Source organism: Rhinatrema bivittatum, chromosome 1, assembly GCF_901001135.1.
Source record: "Rhinatrema bivittatum chromosome 1, aRhiBiv1.1, whole genome shotgun sequence".
Taxonomy (NCBI): Eukaryota; Metazoa; Chordata; class Amphibia; order Gymnophiona; family Rhinatrematidae; genus Rhinatrema; species Rhinatrema bivittatum.
The window spans coordinates 703,639,249-703,659,426 of NC_042615.1; the positions used below are offsets into that span (position 1 = coordinate 703,639,249).

The 20,178-nt window shown below is 43.7% G+C and overlaps 1 protein-coding gene across 5 annotated transcripts in view; it reads right to left on the bottom strand.

The window, feature by feature from the left end:
• The window catches only part of MAST4 (microtubule associated serine/threonine kinase family member 4), a 963,205-nt gene that overhangs the window by 483,995 nt on the left and 459,032 nt on the right, over nt 1-20,178 (bottom strand). For all 5 annotated transcript variants that reach the window (XM_029575919.1, XM_029575908.1, XM_029575928.1 and 2 more), the window contains one exon: nt 1,545-1,576. In XM_029575919.1, the coding sequence (XP_029431779.1) occupies nt 1,545-1,576 (32 nt within the window). The remainder of the gene's footprint in view (nt 1-1,544; nt 1,577-20,178) is intronic.

Below are 20,178 nucleotides of genomic sequence, written 5' to 3' on the forward strand. Positions count from 1 at the left end.
CCATCTCTTCTCCAATGCATACACAACATTGCTCTCTGCTTCAATTGCAGGGGGAAATGTGGAAAACAGGATTTACATTCAGACAACATCCAACAAGGCATTGATGTGCAGTCTGGATAAACAAGCATCGGGGTAACTTGCTTGATGAGGCGGTTACTACCCTTAACCATTAAGCCTTATGCTCACTTTTGATGCAACTCCAACATTACTCTCTGCATCAATGACAGGGGATGGCAGAAAATTTGAATCAAACAGTTACCAACAAGGGCCCTGAACTTGGTGGTTGATGAAACAGATAAGTATGGGAAAATAAGTGTGGAAGCTTGCTGGGCAGATAAGATGGGCCGACTGGTCTTTTTCTGCTGTCATTTCTATGTTTCTATGTGATATCAGACTAGGATATGGTCGCCGCTGCTGTTGGTCTCTCCAGCCCTGAAGCAGGCATAATCTGCCGAAACACTGAGTGTCAGGCGGCTTCACAGTGCCTTGAGAAAATTACCTGCAACGCCAGCCGTTTTTGAAACATTTAAAGGCCTGTGGTTATTAAGGAGAGCTTATTTAAGATGATTTTCCAAAGGTTGAGAATACAATGACTATATACATAACGAAGCACAAGTTCACTAAGTTCACATATAAAATTAAAAGTAAAAACAACATGCATTAATATTCAGGTACTTCCCATTTTTGGCTGTTACCCATAAAGATGCCGGACTTTAGAGTTTATTCACAAAATTTTATATTCCCCGTATTTTGTTTATTTATTAAAGAAAGGGGGAATTTCATTTTGAGGTTGGATATTTAGTTCTAAAACAATGACAAAGGCAGGCCATCACAAAGGATGGAGAGGAAGGAAGGTAGGCCATCCTTTTGAGTCAATCTGAGAGTCTGAGAGCATGTGAGCCTGAAAGGGAAGGAGTGTAATTTTTTCCAGCGACTGCTCTAGTCTTTGATTACAATAACTCAAAGGTCAACAAATTCGGCACTCAAGGACAGCAAACCAGGCTGGTTTTCAGGAGTTCCACAATGAATATGCATGAATCTATTTGCATGCACTGCCTTCACTGTACGCAAGTTTACGTCATGTGGAAATTCGGAAAACTTGACAGGGTTGCAGCCTTTGAAGATCGAGTTTGAAGAACCCTATCATAAGTAAAACTAAGGATCCCTGTATATGCAGCCCACACAAGCCAAGGTTTTCAGACCATAGATGTTTATGCAGTACTAATGCAGCGCCTATCTGAGGAGATGTTTATGCTTGATCTCTTATGTACACTAAAATATTACATGCAGAAACAGAAAATAAACTTTTAACTTCAACAGAAAAAAATATTAGTAGAAAGACAGCTCTTTATTTAAAGGTCAAGAAAAACTCCTACCAATGATCCTTCTGTTTTAATTTATAACATATCTTCATGATGTGGGAAAAAAAACCAAACATTCATAACTATCTTTCTCACAGCTTTGTGGACAGAAGATCAGACGCATCAGAAGAATTGTGAAAACCACATAAGGAAACCCCAGGAAAGGAAATTCTTTCTACTTACAAACTTCCTCTTCTCGGAAGGCTCAACTCCTTCTGCAAGATAAACAGAACATTATATTAGAACAGATAATCAATCGTGTTCTTCAAGATGCAGAACCATTTCCAAAAGAGAAATGAAATGAGCATTTACAGAAGCAGAACTATGAAACATGAGGTTTTAATTTAGTCTACAATTTAAACAAAGAAAAAAAAATATCAGGATATTTCATTCATTAAAAATGTTAATGTCTGTAGCTTTTGAAAGCACCTTCTACTTAGCTGCTTCCACTACTGCATTCCATAATATGTAAAAAACTTAAGGCTCCTGTGTCAAATGTCATTTAAAAAGTCTTGAGCTAGCATCACCCTGATACATCGAAAGTAGTCATGCAGGACAAGCAATTAAGGGGAGCAATTTTGTAACTATGGCACTTGTGCAGGCACTTTTCACCAGCAGACTTTACACCAGTTTTCAAAGGAAATGTACATGCGTACATTCCCTTTGAAAGTTATCCCACCAAGAAGATCTGTAAATATTTACACTTGCTAAGATATGCACATAGATTTTTTTTCGGGGGGGGGGGGGGGGGGGGGGAACGACATGCTTACTTTTGAAAAAGCTAAAGTATGCACGTTTAGTGCAAATCCCCCAGATTCAGCCCCTGAGAATACCTCTGCTCACTGTTGGTAAGCTTACCCACGTATCCTTATAAGGCCGTGTCCACGGGTAAAGCAATGTTTGAAAATTACCCTCTAAATGACCTTAAAAAAGAACGTGTAAAAGTGGGAGGGGGAATCACAATAAAAGAGCAAAGAAGGTTCATCTTTATATGTTTTCAAATAAACGAAAGTTAGAAAGTTTTTACAGAAAGGGATCCCTTTCTATCCCTCTCATGGACAAACTAACGGGTAGATTTTCAAAGGGATACACGCGTACCCCCCGAAAACCTACCCCAAACCCCCCCTGCGCGCGCAAGCCCATTTTGCATAGGCTCGGTGGCGCGCGCAAGCCCCGGGACGCGCGTAAATCCCGGGGCTTGCATGGAGGGGCGTGTCGGGGGCGTGCCGGCAGTGATGCGGCGTTTTGGGGGCGGGCCGCGGCATTTCGAGGGCAGTGCTGCAGGCGTGGTTTCGGCCCGGGGGCATTCCGGGGGCATGGCTGCGGCCTCCGGACCAGCTCCCGGGACCGGAATTCGGAGCGGGGCAGCCGGCCGGCGTGCGCAAAGTTAGCAGGCGTAACTTTGCCGACAAAGGTAGGGAGGGGTTTAGATAGGGCCGGGGGGGTGTGTTAGGTAGGGGAAGGGAAGGTGCGGGGGGGTGGAAGGAAAGTTCCCTCCGAGGCCGCTCCGTTCGAGGGAACGGAGGCAGGCTGCGCGGCTCGGCGCGCGCAGGCTGCCGATTTTGGGCAGCCTTGCGCGTGCCAACCCCGAATTTTAATGGATGCGCGTATCTATTAAAATTCCACGTCCTCTTGTTCGCGCCTGGTGGGCGAACAAAAGTACGCGATCGCGCTAATTTATAAAATCCGGCCCTAACTTTCCAAAGAAGGGAAAGAAAACAAACTAGGAATAACAAGTTCCCCAGTGGTAAACAAAAATGGATTTCCTGGCTATTTGCAAAGTCAGGGAGGGCGTCACATTCGCAGGAGGAGCTGTGGTGCTTGAAAGCTTGGACTCTCGTCCACCACTGGAACGTGAGTCTCTTTCTTCTGAATCCTACAGGTTTAAGCTCTAAAGATCAGGAAGGTGGGGGTGCCTGCCCTTCCTCCATCTGTCCCTCCAAAACAGCTGAGGGCTTAGATGTGAATCTTCAAGATACCTAACACAGGGTCTAAAAAAATAATAATAATAATCTATCCTGAAAGCGGCCTGACTCCTCTCCCAGCAAATGTTTCTTTTCTTTGCAGTCACAACCCCAAGGTTTGAACATGCTGCAACAAAGGAAAACAAAACCGTATATTTGAAAATCTGCCTCACACTGAATACAGCATATATGCGATAGTATGAGTATGAGATAGATATTCAAGGACCTGGCCTACAGAGTTTAACCGGTTAATTTTAGCTGGGGAAACCAGCTAGGTTTTCAGCTGAATGTTCCCCTAAATCCAGCCAGTCAAAATAAAAAGCGCCAAGCAAGGGAAGCCGCTCTCTCCCTCCTGCACCCAACCTTTAAAAGGGGGCCCCACACTCCTCTGAGTGCACTCCTCTTCCCGCTCTCCCCATAGGATTTTTATTAAAAAAAAAAAAAGAAGGAAAGAAGCGTCCCAAAGGTGATGTCCCTTCTTCCCTTCTGGGACCAATTGAAAAAAAGAAAAAAGGGCACCCCCCAGGGACCAATGCCCCTTTCTTGCCTTCCAGCAGCCTAAAAGCTAGAAAAATAAAGGACTCCCCCGGGCAGCCACTCTCCCTTCCCCCCAATCTATAACAAAGTGGGGAAAAAAAAGAAGCTAGGGGAGAGCTGGATTCTCCCTGCTGAGGACCAAGCATGCCCCAAAGGCAGGAGAGCTGGGAGGGAGGGGATCCCTGCTAGTCAGAGGGCACATTTTGCCCCTCACAGTAGGGAGGGATGGAGTTGTAGCTGCCCCTCTGCTTTTCTTTTCCACTTCTACAGAGGGATGACAGAGAGGGGGGGGGGGGACAGGAGTCCATGTTTGGAGATTAAGTTATTGGAAGGGAGGGAGAGAGGAAGGTGACATTGCCCCCCCCCCCCCCCCAGTCACTTTCTGGGGTTTCCCCCAGATCAGGGACCAGAAGAAAAGAAGAAAGGGGGCATCGGTCCTGAGGCATTTTCTTTTGTTTTCAACTGGGCTGGGATGGAGGAAGGGAGAAAGGAAGGAAGGAAGCAAGAGGGCATCGGCCCTCAACCATCTCTCTTTATTTATTTATTTTTTTTAAGTGGGCCAAGAGGGTTGCCCTGCTTAACGTTAGGGCTGCTGTTCGCCAATCAGAGTTAACCGAGTAACTTTGGCTGACCAGAAATGAACAGAACTGACGGCAAAGGTTTTTACACCCCCATCCCTGGAAGACCCCTGGGCCACCTCTGGCTACATTTTGTGTGGACTGCGACTTGTCAAGATAAAATTTAGCTGGTCAGCAGGGGAGGGAGATTGAAACAGTGTGTTTTTATGTCCGCAATAGATTTCCCGTTTGCTAGAGCTATTCTTTACCGCTGTCAGAGTTACAGGCCTTACACATACACTCACTTCCTTAAAGGCAATTATCCTTTTTTGAAACCTACTTGACGCACTGTTCCCTGATCTGTGTCAGACAGACAGCCTCTGATATAACTCAGTGCCAACTAATTGGCAGCAGATTTTCAAATTTCTCTGGCAAAGTAGTGCCACTGAACTGACTGTACAGCGAGCTTTCTGCATCCACTGCCCAAGAAAGCAACAGTGCTCATGCAACATACTGCATTCGATTAGACAAAACCTCACTCAGCCAGGCCTCACTTAACATTTTTAAAGGCCCTCCTATAAGAATAGCCTAACTCTGATGGACTGCTCATAGAGAAGGCTAATACATTCAGAAACAAATCAAAGCTTACAGAGTTCACGGCATAGACATGTCTCAGTGCAGAGGGCAGAAGCAGACAAAAGGCTTTACCTCAGTACTGATAAGAACAAAGTGCAACATTATTTCTGAAATTTGAAATTAATAAAATATTTGTTCTATCAGTGGACTGTGAGGAGAACTTCAAACTCACATGATCAATCGCTTCTTTTGAAGTCAGATCATAACTGTACACAACAGTCAAAGTAAAATTAACACAGCAAGACTGAAATCAATCAAAATTAATTCTTCCACATGTCTGACCATATTTAAAATGGTGATTTCAACACAGCTGGGAAGATTATAAAATCCAATGCAATAGGCAAGAATTATCGCAGCTGAAGAGGTTTGAGAGGTGCTCGCTTTGAGATGTGTCAGAAACAAACAGGCCAGTGCAATGTGATCGACAGCGTCAGAACAAGAAGAACAGACATTGCTAATTTAGGTCTTTAATCTCTGGGTCAGGTTTTGAAACTGAAGTTTCTGGAAACATTTAAGAGGCAAATGAAGTGAAGTGAAAGGAAATGAAGTCTGAATATGATATGCTGGGGATCTTGCGGGTACCCTGGCATTCTGCCTCATCTAAATCCTACACTACCTGGAACTGAAATGGCATGAGATATGTATTGCTCAAGTCCAGTTCATCCTATACAATAGATATTTATGCTAATATAGGCAAGAAAATTATCTAAGGTCAACTGAGTCATGATGTCAATTTTAGCAATACTGAAGTTTTTAGAAGAAACAGTAGTGCTAGTAGATTTCTCAAAATGATCAATTTCCCTGTTTCTTGATTCTTTTCAAGTTGGTTGGGGTTTTTTTTTAAATAATCTTTTTTCAGTTTTGGTACAAAACAGCTATACTGTAGCCAGAGACACACAGAGGTCCATATTCAGAAGCATTTAGCCAGCTGACTCAGAAATTAGCCAGCTAAAGTAATATTTGGGCGTAAAATAACTACAATACTTGAATATAATCTGCTTTGAAGTGCCAAAAAGCAAAATATAAAAATCAGAAATCAGATATGCGGTTAAATTCTAGCTGCCTAATAGGTTAGTGGCCTTCCTAGGCATAACTGGGAGGAGTTGAGTTAGCCGGCTAAATGAACCAGCTAATTCCAATAATCAGAGTTAGCCCGATGACTTAACCGGCAAAGTCTGGTCAGGCCAGGCCAAAGAGCTGTCCTAAAGTTAGGCTGCTATAACTTTCAGATAGCCGGCTATATTCAATGGTGCAGTTTCACTAGTGAATATACCTCACAGTTAATTGTGATATCTGTCACAGTGAAATTTCTACAAATGTAGCTCTTAGACCTTTAGTGTAAATAATGTACAGCCTAATCTTCCAAATCAAAGGCAAATTCCCATTGCAGCAAATACCACACATACAGATTGTACCTAAATGCAACTCACCTTGAGCTACCAACGAGGTAAATCTAAATGTGAATTTAAAACAGGAGTACTACTATTCTTTTGTAAACCTGCAGCCTTATATTTGTAACCAAACCATAACTCAGGGAATTCCGTGGTGAGGGATGGCATAACTTTAATGTGATTAACTGAATTTTCACACAATAGCTGACAGTTTCTTTATTGTTTGCTTATCTGGACACAGGAGGCATACAATTGAACAAAACACAGTTCAGTTTCTCTGCAGTAAAAAGGATTTCCATAATTCAAAATTTGTATGTGCAGATTCAAAACAACAAGAGGTGCCAAACAGCTGGATCCATATAAAGTCAGATGTAATGTGATGTAACTTTCTTAAACTTCAGAAGAGCTCTCCAGTTCAATCAGTAAGTCTAGCAGTGGATGACAGACATCCCAACACCACAGGATTCCTGGGTTTTCACCTTCATCCCAGGTAAGCATTGTTATAGAAGTTTCAGTCCCATCCCATAAGCGGAATATTCTTACTGAGCTCATCAGAGGCAGCGGCTTAGGCTAGTAGCAAAGGAGGAGCACAACTTCTTATGCATAGCCGTTTCAGGAAGATTGATTCAGGATATTAACTTTGTTAAAAGCAAAAAAAAAAGTTTCTCTTTGCCATCTAACTGATTCCAGCTCTGCTCTGGACCCACAACCATTTCTAGGTTCCCACAGCAGAATCTACTACAAGGCCTGACTGCAGCTTCCTGTGCTTTTAGCACAACAGAACTCTCCCAGGGACTGACTACACCCTCAAATAGTCCCAGCAGCAGCAGCAGAGCACCCCCTCTCTCTCTCTGAATTCAATGTTATCACCAAAATTAAAAAAACAAAAACAAAAAAAACTGAACTCACTGGGTCTGATTCTTTTCATCGGTGACAAACATCATTATAAATCTAGAGGTTCTAAGCTAAAGTATTTTTCTAGCATTTAGAAAAATAAGGGCCTAATTTACTTACCCTGCCACAGACTGATAAGCAAAAATAGACCAAAGCAGGCTCCCAGACTCTATTTAAGGCCTTACTTCTGTCACTCCTTTTCTACCCCCCTAGTATTTCAGTTTCCCAATGGGTAAAGGAAAGAAGATTACACTTTCCACTGAACAATAATCACTTTCTTAGTGTAACCTTTTTCTTCGAATTGCCATTTCTCTTCAAGGGCAGACAAAAATAATTTAGATCTCTGGGGCGGGTCTTCACCGATATTGGCCCCTCCTGCCTGAGTTACCCCAAGAGTGAGTCTTTTCTGTGGATGGAACCTGTTGTTTATGGCTCAGGCAGTGATTATAAATCAGTTGCAATGTATGTCTTTGCATCTGATGATTTTTCTGTAGGGATGCTGACTTGGGACAGATGAAACAGGACACAGAACCTGGTGTCCAAATTATAAATTTACTAGTTCAATAGAATTTAAATCAATGTCCGCTGTGCTATAACAGAAATTACAGATGAGTGTCCTCTTCTCTCAGTGTATGTGTAAGTGCCTTAGGTTTGGAGGATGATTCCTACCACTCCCGTACTGAGTGGGTTGTGTCCCAAATTCTATTCTGCATGGGGTCCCCTTGAAGACAGAACAGTCATACCCAAGCCCTCTGTCAGTTTCCTTGTACCCAGTCTGTGCCTGTGTCCCAGGGGAGTGGGGGATGATCCAGTGGTGGGTCTCCAATTATGGCTTCTCATCTTTTCTTCGCCAACCTCCATTCTCTTTTTTTTTTCCATTTATTATTTATTAAATTTTTTACAATGATTACAATTGTATACATTTAAAGAAAGAATAGTAATGACAGCAAATAGTACATAATCAATACAGGAAATATATATCTGTCTTACAATTCATAGCCCACAATTAGGTCGGGGAAGATCTTTCACAGGAGCCGACTTACTCTAACAGAAAATTAAAACCACATAATAAAGAAAGCACTAGGGAGAAACATACATACATTTTTAGAACATTTCATCCTTAAATGAGGTTATACAGGCTCTGAGCTAGCTCCTGATGCAGTAATAGGTCTATCTTTTATAAACTTTTCTAAGTGAGAAGGTTGAAAGAAAGTATATGTTAAATCTTTAAACTTATCTAGACATTTACATGGGAACCTGAGAAAAAAATACAGCTCCCATCTGAACAACACCCGCTCTTAATTCTAAAAATTGTTTCCTCCTAAACTGTGTCTTTCTGGCAAAGTCCAGAAAAATTTGTACTCTCATACCATGAAATTATTCAGTTTTATTGCCAAAATACATCCCAATCCCTATCAGAATCTAATAGAAATGAAATAATTAGTGTTGCAGGTTGGGCCTCCTCCTCCATAGACTCAAGAATCGCAGATAAATTCAATGGAGACAACTGCTGCATTTCATTTCCATCAATCGGAATCTTTTTCCTTATGGGGAAATAGAAAATTTTAGACAACGGGGCTAAAGCTGCCTGTGGAATTTTCAATATTTCTTGAGCAAACTTACAGGCCGATACAGTACAGTTAACCCGCCATTGGACGCGCGTTTTCCCTTACCCCTTATTCAGTAAGGGGCGGAAAATGCGCGTCCAACCCGCCGAACCTAATAGCGCCCTCAACATGCAAATGCATGTTGAGGGCCCTATTAGGTATTCCGCGCAATACAGAAAGTAAAATGTGCAGCCAAGCCACACATTTTACTTTCAGAAATTAGCGCCTACCCAAAGGTAGGCGCTGATTTCTTCCAGCACCGGGAAAGTGCACAGAAAAGAGGTAAAAACTGCTTTTTCTGTGCACCCTCCGACTTAATAACATGGCGATATTAAGTCAGAGGTCCTGAAGAGTAAAAAAAGGAAAAAAAAACATTTGAAGTTGGCCGGCGGCTGTCGGGTCGAAAACCGGACGCTCAATTTTGCCGGCATCCGGTTTCCGGGTCCGTTGCTGTCAGCGGGCTCGAGAACAGACGCCGGCAAAATTGAGCGTCGGCTGTCAAACCCGCTGACAGCCTCCGCTCCTTTTGCCCGTTTCTACCGCCGGGCCACATTTAAATACTGTATCGTGCACACAGCCCACTCGCCTGTGCGCGCGCCGGGAGAGCCGGCATTCGCCCGCTCTCCCGCGGACTTTACTGAATCGGCCCGATAGTCCACATTTTTGTCAGTATAGCAGTAGTTTTCTTGGGGAAATTAATCAATCGTAGGTTCTTGCTTCTTTGTTGGATATCCAAATTTTCTATTTTTCTTAATAGATATAAGTTATCCTTAACCATTCCTTGATTCATTTTTTTCATTTCCCCAATATCTGATTTTAGCATTGCAACTTCGCTTTTATTTTCTATAACTTGTTCTTTTAACTTTTGCAGCTGCATCTCAGTTTGTCCCTTTTTTTCACAATAGGTCTAATTTGTATAGCCACATTATTGTTCAAAGCTTTTATTGCTATCCAAATGGATTCGAGAGAAAAGGTTTCTGGCTTTACCATTGGAGGTGGTTCAGGGTAACTTTCCTGCAATATTTCTTCTCCAGGTTCCCCTCCAAGCTGCCATGAAACTAACTCTTCCACAGCCTGCATTTCTCCTCTATCAGGCTCTTCACCCTCCATCTCAGAGGTTACTGGCGGTCCCGATCCTGCCGGAGCTCCCTCAGCTCCTCGCGGGGCCCCCTCCCTGGCGTGACCCGGAAATAATTCAGTTCCAGGTTAGTCGTCTGACTTGACGCTGGGTTCACGGGGGCTGTTCTTTCCGCCGGAGAGAGAGATGTCCCTGAGTCATGGAGGACGCCGGCTGTTACAGCATCTCCGCAGTTGTCCCCCTGTGACTCCTCTCCCGGCAATCCGATTCCTCTGAGGAGGTGAGCGTCCATCGGCTCTCGAACTATGCCTGAGGAAGTCTCCATGGTCAGCCTCTCACGGGCTCTCCGTTTTTGCCCCGAGTGAGGCATAGGAAAAATTTTGCAAGCAGATGGGGAGAGAGACGCTGCACGTCCTCACTCTAATGCGCCATCTTGGATCTCCTTACCAACCTCCATTCTAATGACCCTTCAGAGGGAAAAGTCTGTAGATGATGGAGATCAATCAATACAGCCCCATCTCCAAAGGAGAAAAGGGGTGACAAAAATCTCCTCAAACAAGACAGAAATCTCTCAAATGTCCAAAAACCCTCTGGGGTGCTACTGTCACCACAGTCTTTCTCTGACCTAGAAGGGTAGTAGGTCTTCAGAGTCTTGGCCTCCGGATATGGAATATGGCCATCTCCTAGGGCAGAGCTTTCCAAACTGTGTGCCACGACATGTTAGTGCGTCGCCTGCAGTGTGCAGGTGTGTTGCGCAAGCCCAGTCAACTCAGACGCGAGTTTGGGCTTTTTTTTCTAGCGATTCACTTTTTTTTTTCCCCATTCGTGGGTTGCTTGTTATTGGGTGATTTTTGCTGTCAATCACGGGGTTTTTTGGGCTTGGTGGGTGGGACTTGAGCCCAGCTGCTGCTGCTGATGAGATCTGGCCCGAGGAGTACTGACTGCAAGCAACAGTGTCTGGTGATCATGGAAGGTGTAATGCAGCATGGCAGGCTTGAACCCTGAAGGGAGTGAAGCACTTAACTGGCAACAATCAAAAAGAAGAGGTACATGAGTGTGGGGTTGGGAGGGGAGAGAGATGAGTGTGTGGGAGACAGACGTGCTGGGGGGGGGAGAGAGAGATGAGTGTGTGGGGGACAGACATGTGCTTGGGCTTGTTTTTTTGGAAAATAGCGCTTGGTTTTTCATTTCCCTTCTCTTTCCAAGTTATTGCTTTCCTTGTTATATGTAACTGCTTTTCTGCACTATTGTTTAAATGGTAAAGTTTATTATAATTGCACCCTTGTTTCTTGTGAACCAGCATGATGGGACCACCGTCTTGAATGTTGGTATATAAAAAAGTTAAATAAATAAATAAATAAATAAATAAATAAATAAATTAAAATAAATGAAACACTGGCAACAATCAAAAAGACATGTGCTGGGGGGGACAGATGAGTGTGTGGGGGACAGACGTGCTTGGGGGAGAGAGATGAGTGTGTGGGGGTCAAATATGTGCTTGGGGGGGAGAGAGATGAGTGTGTGAGGGACAGACAATTTGTTTTATTATTGCTACTCAAATTATAACAATAACATTAATCTTGGAATATTATATATTTTTAATATAAATTAGGTTTTCACAAGATAGGTTGTGTCGTGAAACATTCTATTTATGTAAATATTTAAGGAAACATACATAAATTGTCGAAATATGTTTCGTTCGTTTAACCTTTAACCTCTGGTTTGCAAGTAGACTGAATTACTGTGCTGTGAAACTATGTCTAAAAAGTGTGTCACCAACATGAAAAGTTGGGAAAGCTCTGGCCTAGAGGAATCCAGGCTGCACTCCAGTAGCAAAACTCTAAGGGGTAGATTTAAAAAAAATAAATAAATAAAATACGTGCGTGCGTCCATGTGCACGTGCTACCCGGCACGCACACTTGGACGCGTGATTTTACAACATGCATGCGCTGGCATGCACATGTCATAAAATCTGGGACAGCGCATGCAAGGGGGAGTAGAATTAAGCAAATTCGCACAGCAACGAGGTCGGGGCTCCCCCAGTTCTGTCCCAGTCCGTTCCAATTTAGGAGCGGACTGGGAGGGAACTTTCCTACCCTCTACCCTAACCTCCCTTCCCCTTTACTGCCCACCCTCTAAAACATTTTTTTTTTTACCTTTTATTTTGCAAGTTACTTCAGGGCCAGACCTGAAGTAATCTGCGCACGCCAGCAGCCGGCCAGGTGCGCGAGGCTTTGGGACAGCAAGGAATGGCGCTGTCCCGGCCTGCCTCAGAACACGCCCCCGGGCCTGCCCCTTGCAGGAAAGCCGGCACCTATGCGCATACCTGCCTTTACGTGTGTGGTCAGGCCTTTTTGAAAATAAGCTTGGCGCGCGCGAGGCCCGGCCACAAGCCGGTCCTCGCGCGGAGGGTGGGGGGGCATTTAAAATCCGGCCGTTAAAGTCTCTGTTCTAACTTTGAAGTAGATCCTTAACAAGCAGATATTGAAGGAAAGTCTTTTTCAGGCACTAGGCCTCACTATAAAGGAAAACACTCCAAGAGCTCCTCACTCTCTATTTTATTTATTTATTTATTATTTTTATATGCCGACATTCGATCTCAATCGAGATATCACACCGGTTTACATTCAGCTACTGTAGGTATTTTTCTATCCCCAGAGGGCTTACAATCTAAGTTTTTGTACCTGAGGCAATGGAGGGTAAAGTGACTTGCCCAAGGTCACAAGGAGCAACAGCAGGACTCGAACCCTGGTCTCCTGGTTCATAGTCCACTCCTCTAACAACTAGGCTATTCCTCCTCCCATACCTTACTCACTCCTAGTCCCTACTTATAGTAAAACGGCCCACCCACTACAGACAGCCTTTGTGGGGATACCGAACAGTGGTATCCCTTTATAGTTAATTTCTTGGGTAGGGAACTAGGGTCATCTAGTGGCCGACCAGAGGATTGCCACATCAGTTACTATTCAATGGAAGATTCAGAAATTATGCTTGTACTCTTATTTCAGTAGGCTCAAATATTTGTAAGAATGCAAATAACTCCAGATGACATAGAGCTGTTATCTCCTTATGCATCTCATTATGAATTTCCAAAAGATTTCTGCTTCCTGGCCATTTCACATAATGGTGGTAATTTTCAAAAGGATTTACATGTGCAAAAGTAGGTTTTGCATGTGAAAACACACTTTATGCATGTAACTAGGCTTTTGAAAATTGCTACAATATATACCGTTGAATTATCAATAGGTTTTATATGCATACGTGCACTTTAAGTGCATGAATAGGATTTTTATAATTGCTATGATTATGTTAGATTTATGCGCATAACTCCTTTGAAAATTACCTCCAATATGTAATAGAATTCCTGAATATTCGCATCTCTAACAAATTCCCATAATATGCCATGTCATCGGGGTTAAATAAATTTGTGGACATAATTGAAGTATATTTGTTTATACCTAGTGTTAAGAAAAATATTCCATGTTCAATCTAAGATTTCGACCCAGAGTCAATAGTATACCTGAAGTCCATTTCCCATGGATTTTTACATCTAACCATTGAAAGTTTGGCTATATGTTTTTGTATATTTCAGAGACTGATTTACTTGAATACTGATGACTCAAAATTACCATTCTCAAAATCACCACATTAGTAATGTTTTATAATACCTACTGTCTATATATCTCTTATACTAGCCCTAATCTGTAATAACTGCTAAAAAAATAAAATAAAATGCTCTTTTGACTGACCTCTATTAATTTTAATGTATGTCTTAAACAAGCCTCACATATATAAACCTCTGATTTATTTTCCCCTAGTCTCTTTCATGCTCCATTCTGCTCTCTAATATACACATAGTAAAATTAACACATATTGTATGAGAAATAACCTTGAGGTGTTTACCATTCCTCCTTGACATTTAATTACTTTTGATCAAATTCTATTTGCTAATTCAATAATCTTACCATATACACTAACTTCCTCTGATGGTACATCTAAACGTTCCTTTACAGACACTGCCAGTCACTTCCATTTCAAGTATCAAAGTTTTTTTTTCTTGAAACCATTCATGGATGTATTATAATTGTGTAAACCAAAACGATATACCAATAGTGACCTGGTCATATTTTAAAGCAATTAAAATGTTAACTTTGAATATGAAATTTTGTAGGACAGACACTGAGACAGCTTATTAAAATCAAAAGCTTCTCCTTGTTTAAAGTCCACTTTACTTTATTATTTATTTTTAATTTACTTTTAAATCAATTTTTAGCATTTTATTTTATAAAAGTCAGACTGTAATCCACCAGAAGGTAAAGATATAGTTGCAATGGAGAAGGTACAGAGAAGGGCAACCAAAATGATAAAGGGGATGGAACAGATGTTGTAGCTAGTCCAATAAGCCTATGAGGAAAGGCTGAAGAGGTTAGGGCTGATCAGCTTAGAGAAGGGACAGCTGAGGGGGGATATGATAGAGGTCTTTAAGATCATAAGAGGTCTTGAACGAGTAGATGTGACTCGGTTATTTACACTTTCGAATAATAGAAGGACTAGGGGGCATTCCATGAAGTTAGCAAGTAGCACATTTAAGACTAATCGGAGAAAATTCTTTTTCACTCAACACACAATAAAGCTCTGGAATTTGTTACCAGAGGCTGTGGTTAGTGCAGTTAGTGTAGCTGGGTTCAAAAAAGGTTTGGATAAGTTCTTGGAAGAGAAGTCCATTAATGGCTATTAATCAATTTTACTTATGGAATAGCCACTGCTATTAATTGCATCAGTAGCATGGGATCTTCTTAGTGTTTGGGTAATTGCCAGGTTCTTGTGGCCTGGTTTTGGCTTCTGTTGGAAACAGGATGCTGGGCTTGATGGACCCTTGGTCTGACCCAGCATGGCAATTTCTTATGTTCTAATACAATAACTTGTTCTGTCTTAGCTCAATATATGTAACAATGTGAGCAATTCAAACTTAAACAGTACTTATCTTGCCAACAACATTGCAGTCCAAACCCAGAAGGTAAGTAATTTGGGGAGCCTTCATACTAACCCTTGGTCATTTACTGGTCCAATAGAACAGTGTTTCCCAACTAGTGAATTATCGCATATTGGTGTGCTTTTAGACCTGTATAGGTGTGCCACAGAAAAGTCACCACAGATTGATGCTCAGATCTAGGACAGTATCTGAGCTCTGCTCTTAGCACCTCACAGAAACAAGGAACACCACTTAAAAATGTTGGAGCTCCTTTTCTGAGAATATGTGTAATCATGCATGCCACTTCCTTCCTAGCTAAAGCATGAGCCCGGAATTTGGTAATTAATGGGCAGCATGCAGAGCACAGATTGCTGGGTCCTGCTTTGGCTGTACACACATTGCACACAGTACCCTCCTCATTTTCCCTGCTCTGAGCCTCCCCTAAGTCCTCCCAGCCTCTGTCCTATCTCCAGGCTGACTGAGATGGGTCAAGCATGCACTGAGCACTAGATGCCACTTACTAAGTGTTGGGAGTAGCAGAGTGAAGGAGTCCTGGCAGCTGCAGATGGCAGCCGAGGTAACTAACTTAGCTGGCTTCTGCACCACACCAACTTCTCCCTTATCTTACATTTGTATATAGAGGGAGCTAGTCTATCATGGGGAGTTCTCTGACTTCTCTCTCCCTTTGTCTTAAAAGCTGGAAGAGAGACTGTGGGGCTTTCAGTGCTTTCCTGTCTCTTCTTTAGCCATAGAAGTTCATGCCATGTCCACAGGACCTGCTCCATGGGGTTTGGTGTACCACACAATATTTTTGTTAATGTAGGTGTGGCCTTGGGCTTGAAAAGCTTGGAAAACACCGCACTATAATGTCCATAATCACTGTATTCAAGTTCTCAAACCACATAGAAAACCTAACATAGCACAGCCTGCAACACAAAAGGAATTTGAGTAATCTACCAGCTTATCAGAAATTCTCCCCAAAGACGACTAATGTAAGTTCTTCCTCTCCAGGTCATGCAAAATCTTACTGAAAAGTCTATTTTACTTTCATGAGCACTATTCAAGTTTCTGGTATTAGTTAGGCCCAAGTATTTAATAGTATCCAACTTAAACTGAAGAGGTAGTCATAAGTGATAACTTCTACAAAGTAGTCTAATAGCCACACAAAAGACCCAGCAAACTTTATAAAAGAAAAGCCCTATGTTTTTCATAGTCCATTTGTACCTCGAGAGTCGCATACATATAGGCAACCTCTTGCCCACATAAAGAGATACATCAGAAACAACCCCCCCTCCCCTGCCCCCAACCAATGCCACCCCTACTAGGGGTCTGCCTTCCAGCAAGTGAAGTCCTCAAGCAGCTCTTCATTCAGGCACATTTACAGCTTCCCCTTCACAGGGTCTGCTGCTGCTGCTCTGGGTTTGTCAGTGGGATGCTGACCAGAAGCCCCATCCCATCCCACACCCTGCCTCGGGTGACAAGACCCCAATCGATGCCAATCTTACTTAGGGCCAAAATGAAACTTCCATTCTTCCCTTTATTCGGGCACATTTACCTGCTCTTCCCCTCCCCACAGGGACTCCACAGTTGTTACAGGATTGCCATGAAGATGCCTATCCGAAGTCCCACCCCCTGTCCTCGGGTGATGAGACTCAACTGACACCACCCCTACTTTGACGTCTGCCTTCAGGCAGGCCCCCACCCGGGGAGGGGGAGAGGCCCAATGGCAAAGGGCATGCCCCTTTATACACATTTAGGTACACTTTGGAGTTAACATTTTGTTACATTTGTCCTGTGTTTTGGGTTCCTGGGATTTTTAAACATCTTTAATAACATGAAGACGACACCATGAGAACAATAAAACTGTACCTGATTTTTAGGAAAAAGTCAAAATTGCAAAATCATCCTAATTTGGAAATCAATAAAAGCTGCCTCGGCATTATGCATGGGATGGCCTACATGATAATTATGAATGGGGGGGGGGGGGAGGGGCATGGTGGTGGCTACAGCAGATTCTATAAATAGGGATACAAAGCATAATGAGTACTAGCATGAGGCAAGGCGATTGCAGCCAATATTTTGGAGAACTGCAACTAGTCCTATGCATGAATGAGTGACGTGCACTGTAAGTAACATACATAGCAGAAGAGCTCTGAAAGGAATACTACATGCATGTGTTGGTAGAAAATGTAGTGTGTATATTCATAGGGGACTAGTAGTGAGTACTGGATGAGATGGAGGGTGTTGTAGATAGTCCAATAAATGGGGGAGGGGAGGCCTGAGAGTATTCTTCTACAGAGATACAGCCCTGGGCCTAAGTTGACTGAAGCACTGTTGAACACTAGTTGAGACCACATTGCTCAGGAAACGCTCCAGCTGCAGCTCAGCCAGACAGGCATGATTGCACAAAAAGCAGTGCCACAATGTGTCATTGTAGGGCAGCTCCATGTCCAACATGACAATACCAAGGATCAGACAGCACAGATACCCAAGCAGCAGTGTGAAACACCTGCAGGAGAACTGATTTGCTATGAGTAAAGACTAGGGATGTGAATCGTTTTCCATATCGTCTTAACGATAGAAATCGTGAGGCAGGGTAAGAAAATCGTGTTAGGCACGATTTTTTAGTTAAAAAATCGTTAAAAATCGTTTTTTCCGATTAGTGCGCACTAACTGGGAGTTAGTGCGCACTAACTGAAAATGATACAATTTGACACTTTTCAGGTCAGTTAAGGTCAGTTTAGGAAGGAATATGTATTCCTATTGGCTGCCCTCTTATTTATTCATGTTACCAAGGTTCCCACTGACAGTATAGGGGGGATGGGAAATGGAAACAGTTGGTAGCTTGACAAAACAAGTAATGTGATCAGTCAATGTGACTAGAACTTGTGCCCTAACCCTGATACCAGGGGTATTGTGATCTTCCTGCACACAGTACCCTATCCCTATTAATACCAGGAGTGTTGTGATCTTCCTGCACACAGTGCCCTAACCCTGGCACCAGGGGTGTTGTGATCTTCCTGCACACAGTGCCCTATCCCTATTAATACCAGGAGTGTTGTGATCTTCCTGCACACAGTGCCCTAACTCTGGCACCAGGGGTGTTGTGATCTTCCTGCACACAGTGCCCTATCCCTATTAATACCAGGAGTGTTGTGATCTTCCTGCACACAGTGCCCTAACCCTGGCACCAGGGGTGTTGTGATCTTCATGTACACAGTGCCCTATCCCTATTAATACCAGGAGTGTTGTGATCTTCCTGCACACAGTGCCCTATCCCTAATACCAGGGGTGTTGTTATCTTCCTGCACACAGTGCCCTATTCCTGATACCGGGGGTGTTGTGATCTTCTTGCACACATCCCGGTATCAGGGATAGGGCACTGCATGCAGGAAGATCACAACACTCTTGGTATCAGGAATAGGGCACTGTGTGCAGGAAGATCACAACACCCCTGGTATTAGGGATAGGGCACTGCGTGCAGGAAGATCACAACACTCCTGGTATTAATAGGGATAGGGCACTGCATGCAGGAAGATCACAACACCCCTGGTATCAGGGATAGGGCACTGTGTGCAGGAAGATCACAATACCCCGGAGGAGTGAGGGTCAGGCAGCTCCCCCCTGTCTGTGATGCCAGCCTCTCACTAGTAATGCAGGGAGGGAGCTGTCTCAGACTTCACCATCCTCCCCCCCCCCCCTCACCCACACACCATTCACTAGCTGGGACATGGGGGAAGTCAGGAGTGAGGGTCAGGCAGCTCCCCCCTGTCTGTGAAGCCAGCCTCTCACTAGTAATGCAGGGAGGGAGCTGTCTCAGACTTCACCATCCTCCCCCCCCCTCACCCACACACCATTCACTAGCTGGGACATGGGGGAAGTCAGGAGTGAGGGTCAGGCAGCTCCCCCCTGTCTGTGAAGCCAGCCTCTCACTAGTAATGCAGGGAGGGAGCTGTCTCAGACTTCACCATCCTCCCCCCCCCCCCCCCTCACCCACACACCATTCACTAGCTGGGACATGGGGGAAGTCAGGAGTGAGGGTCAGGCAGCTCCCCCCTGTCTGTGAAGCCAGCCTCTCACTAGTAATGCAGGGAGGGAGCTGTCTCAGACTTCACCATCCTCCCCCCCCCCCCCCCTCACCCACACACCATTCACTAGCTGGGACATGGGGGAAGTCAGGAGTGAGGGTCAGGCAGCTCCCCCCTGTCTGTGAAGCCAGCCTCTCACTAGTAATGCAGGGAGGGAGCTGTCTCAGACTTCACCATCCTCCCCCCCCCCCTCACCCACACACCATTCACTAGCTGGGACATGGGGGAAGTCAGGAGTGAGGGTCAGGCAGCTCCCCCCTGTCTGTGAAGCCAGCCTCTCACTAGTAATGCAGGGAGGGAGCTGTCTCAGACTGGTATCAGGGATAGGGCACTGAGTGCAGGAAGATCACAACACCCCTGGTATCAGGAATAGGGCACAGGTTCTAGTCATATTGACTGATCACATTACTTTTTTTGTCAACTACAAACAGTTTCCATTTCACATCCCCCCAACCATCACCTCAGTGGGAACCTGGTTAACATCAATAGATAAGAGGGCAGCCAGCCAATAGGAACACATATTCATTCCTAACTGACCTTTACTGACCTGGAAAGTGTCAATTTGTATCATTTTCAGTTAGTGCGCACTAACTGGGAGTTAGTGCTCACTAACTCCCGTTAGTGCGCACTAACACGATTTAACGATTTTTAACGATAAATCGTTAGAATTTCTATTGTATTGTGTTCTATAACGATTTAAGACGATATTAAAATTATCGGACGATAATTTTAATCGTTAAAAAACGATTCACATCCCTAGTAAAGACTGGTGTCATGCACGGTGTACGAACACAGGAGTGCACACAGCACAGTAGAACAGATGAACTTGCTCTGCAGCTTACATATAGGTGCCAACTTGGTGGGTGCTCAAGCATCCCCAATATTGAGTAAACTCCTTCACTATGATCAGGGAGGAATAAATTTGTCAAGTTTAGCACCCCCAATTATTTTGGAATTTACCTCCTATGGGCCCACAGGCCATACTTCGGGAACCCTGATCTATCTGGTAATACCTGCTCTAGCCTAAGGATCACCACTTACACAAACACTGCTGTATCAATATTTCAGGTAATAAGATCATTTTAGTATATGG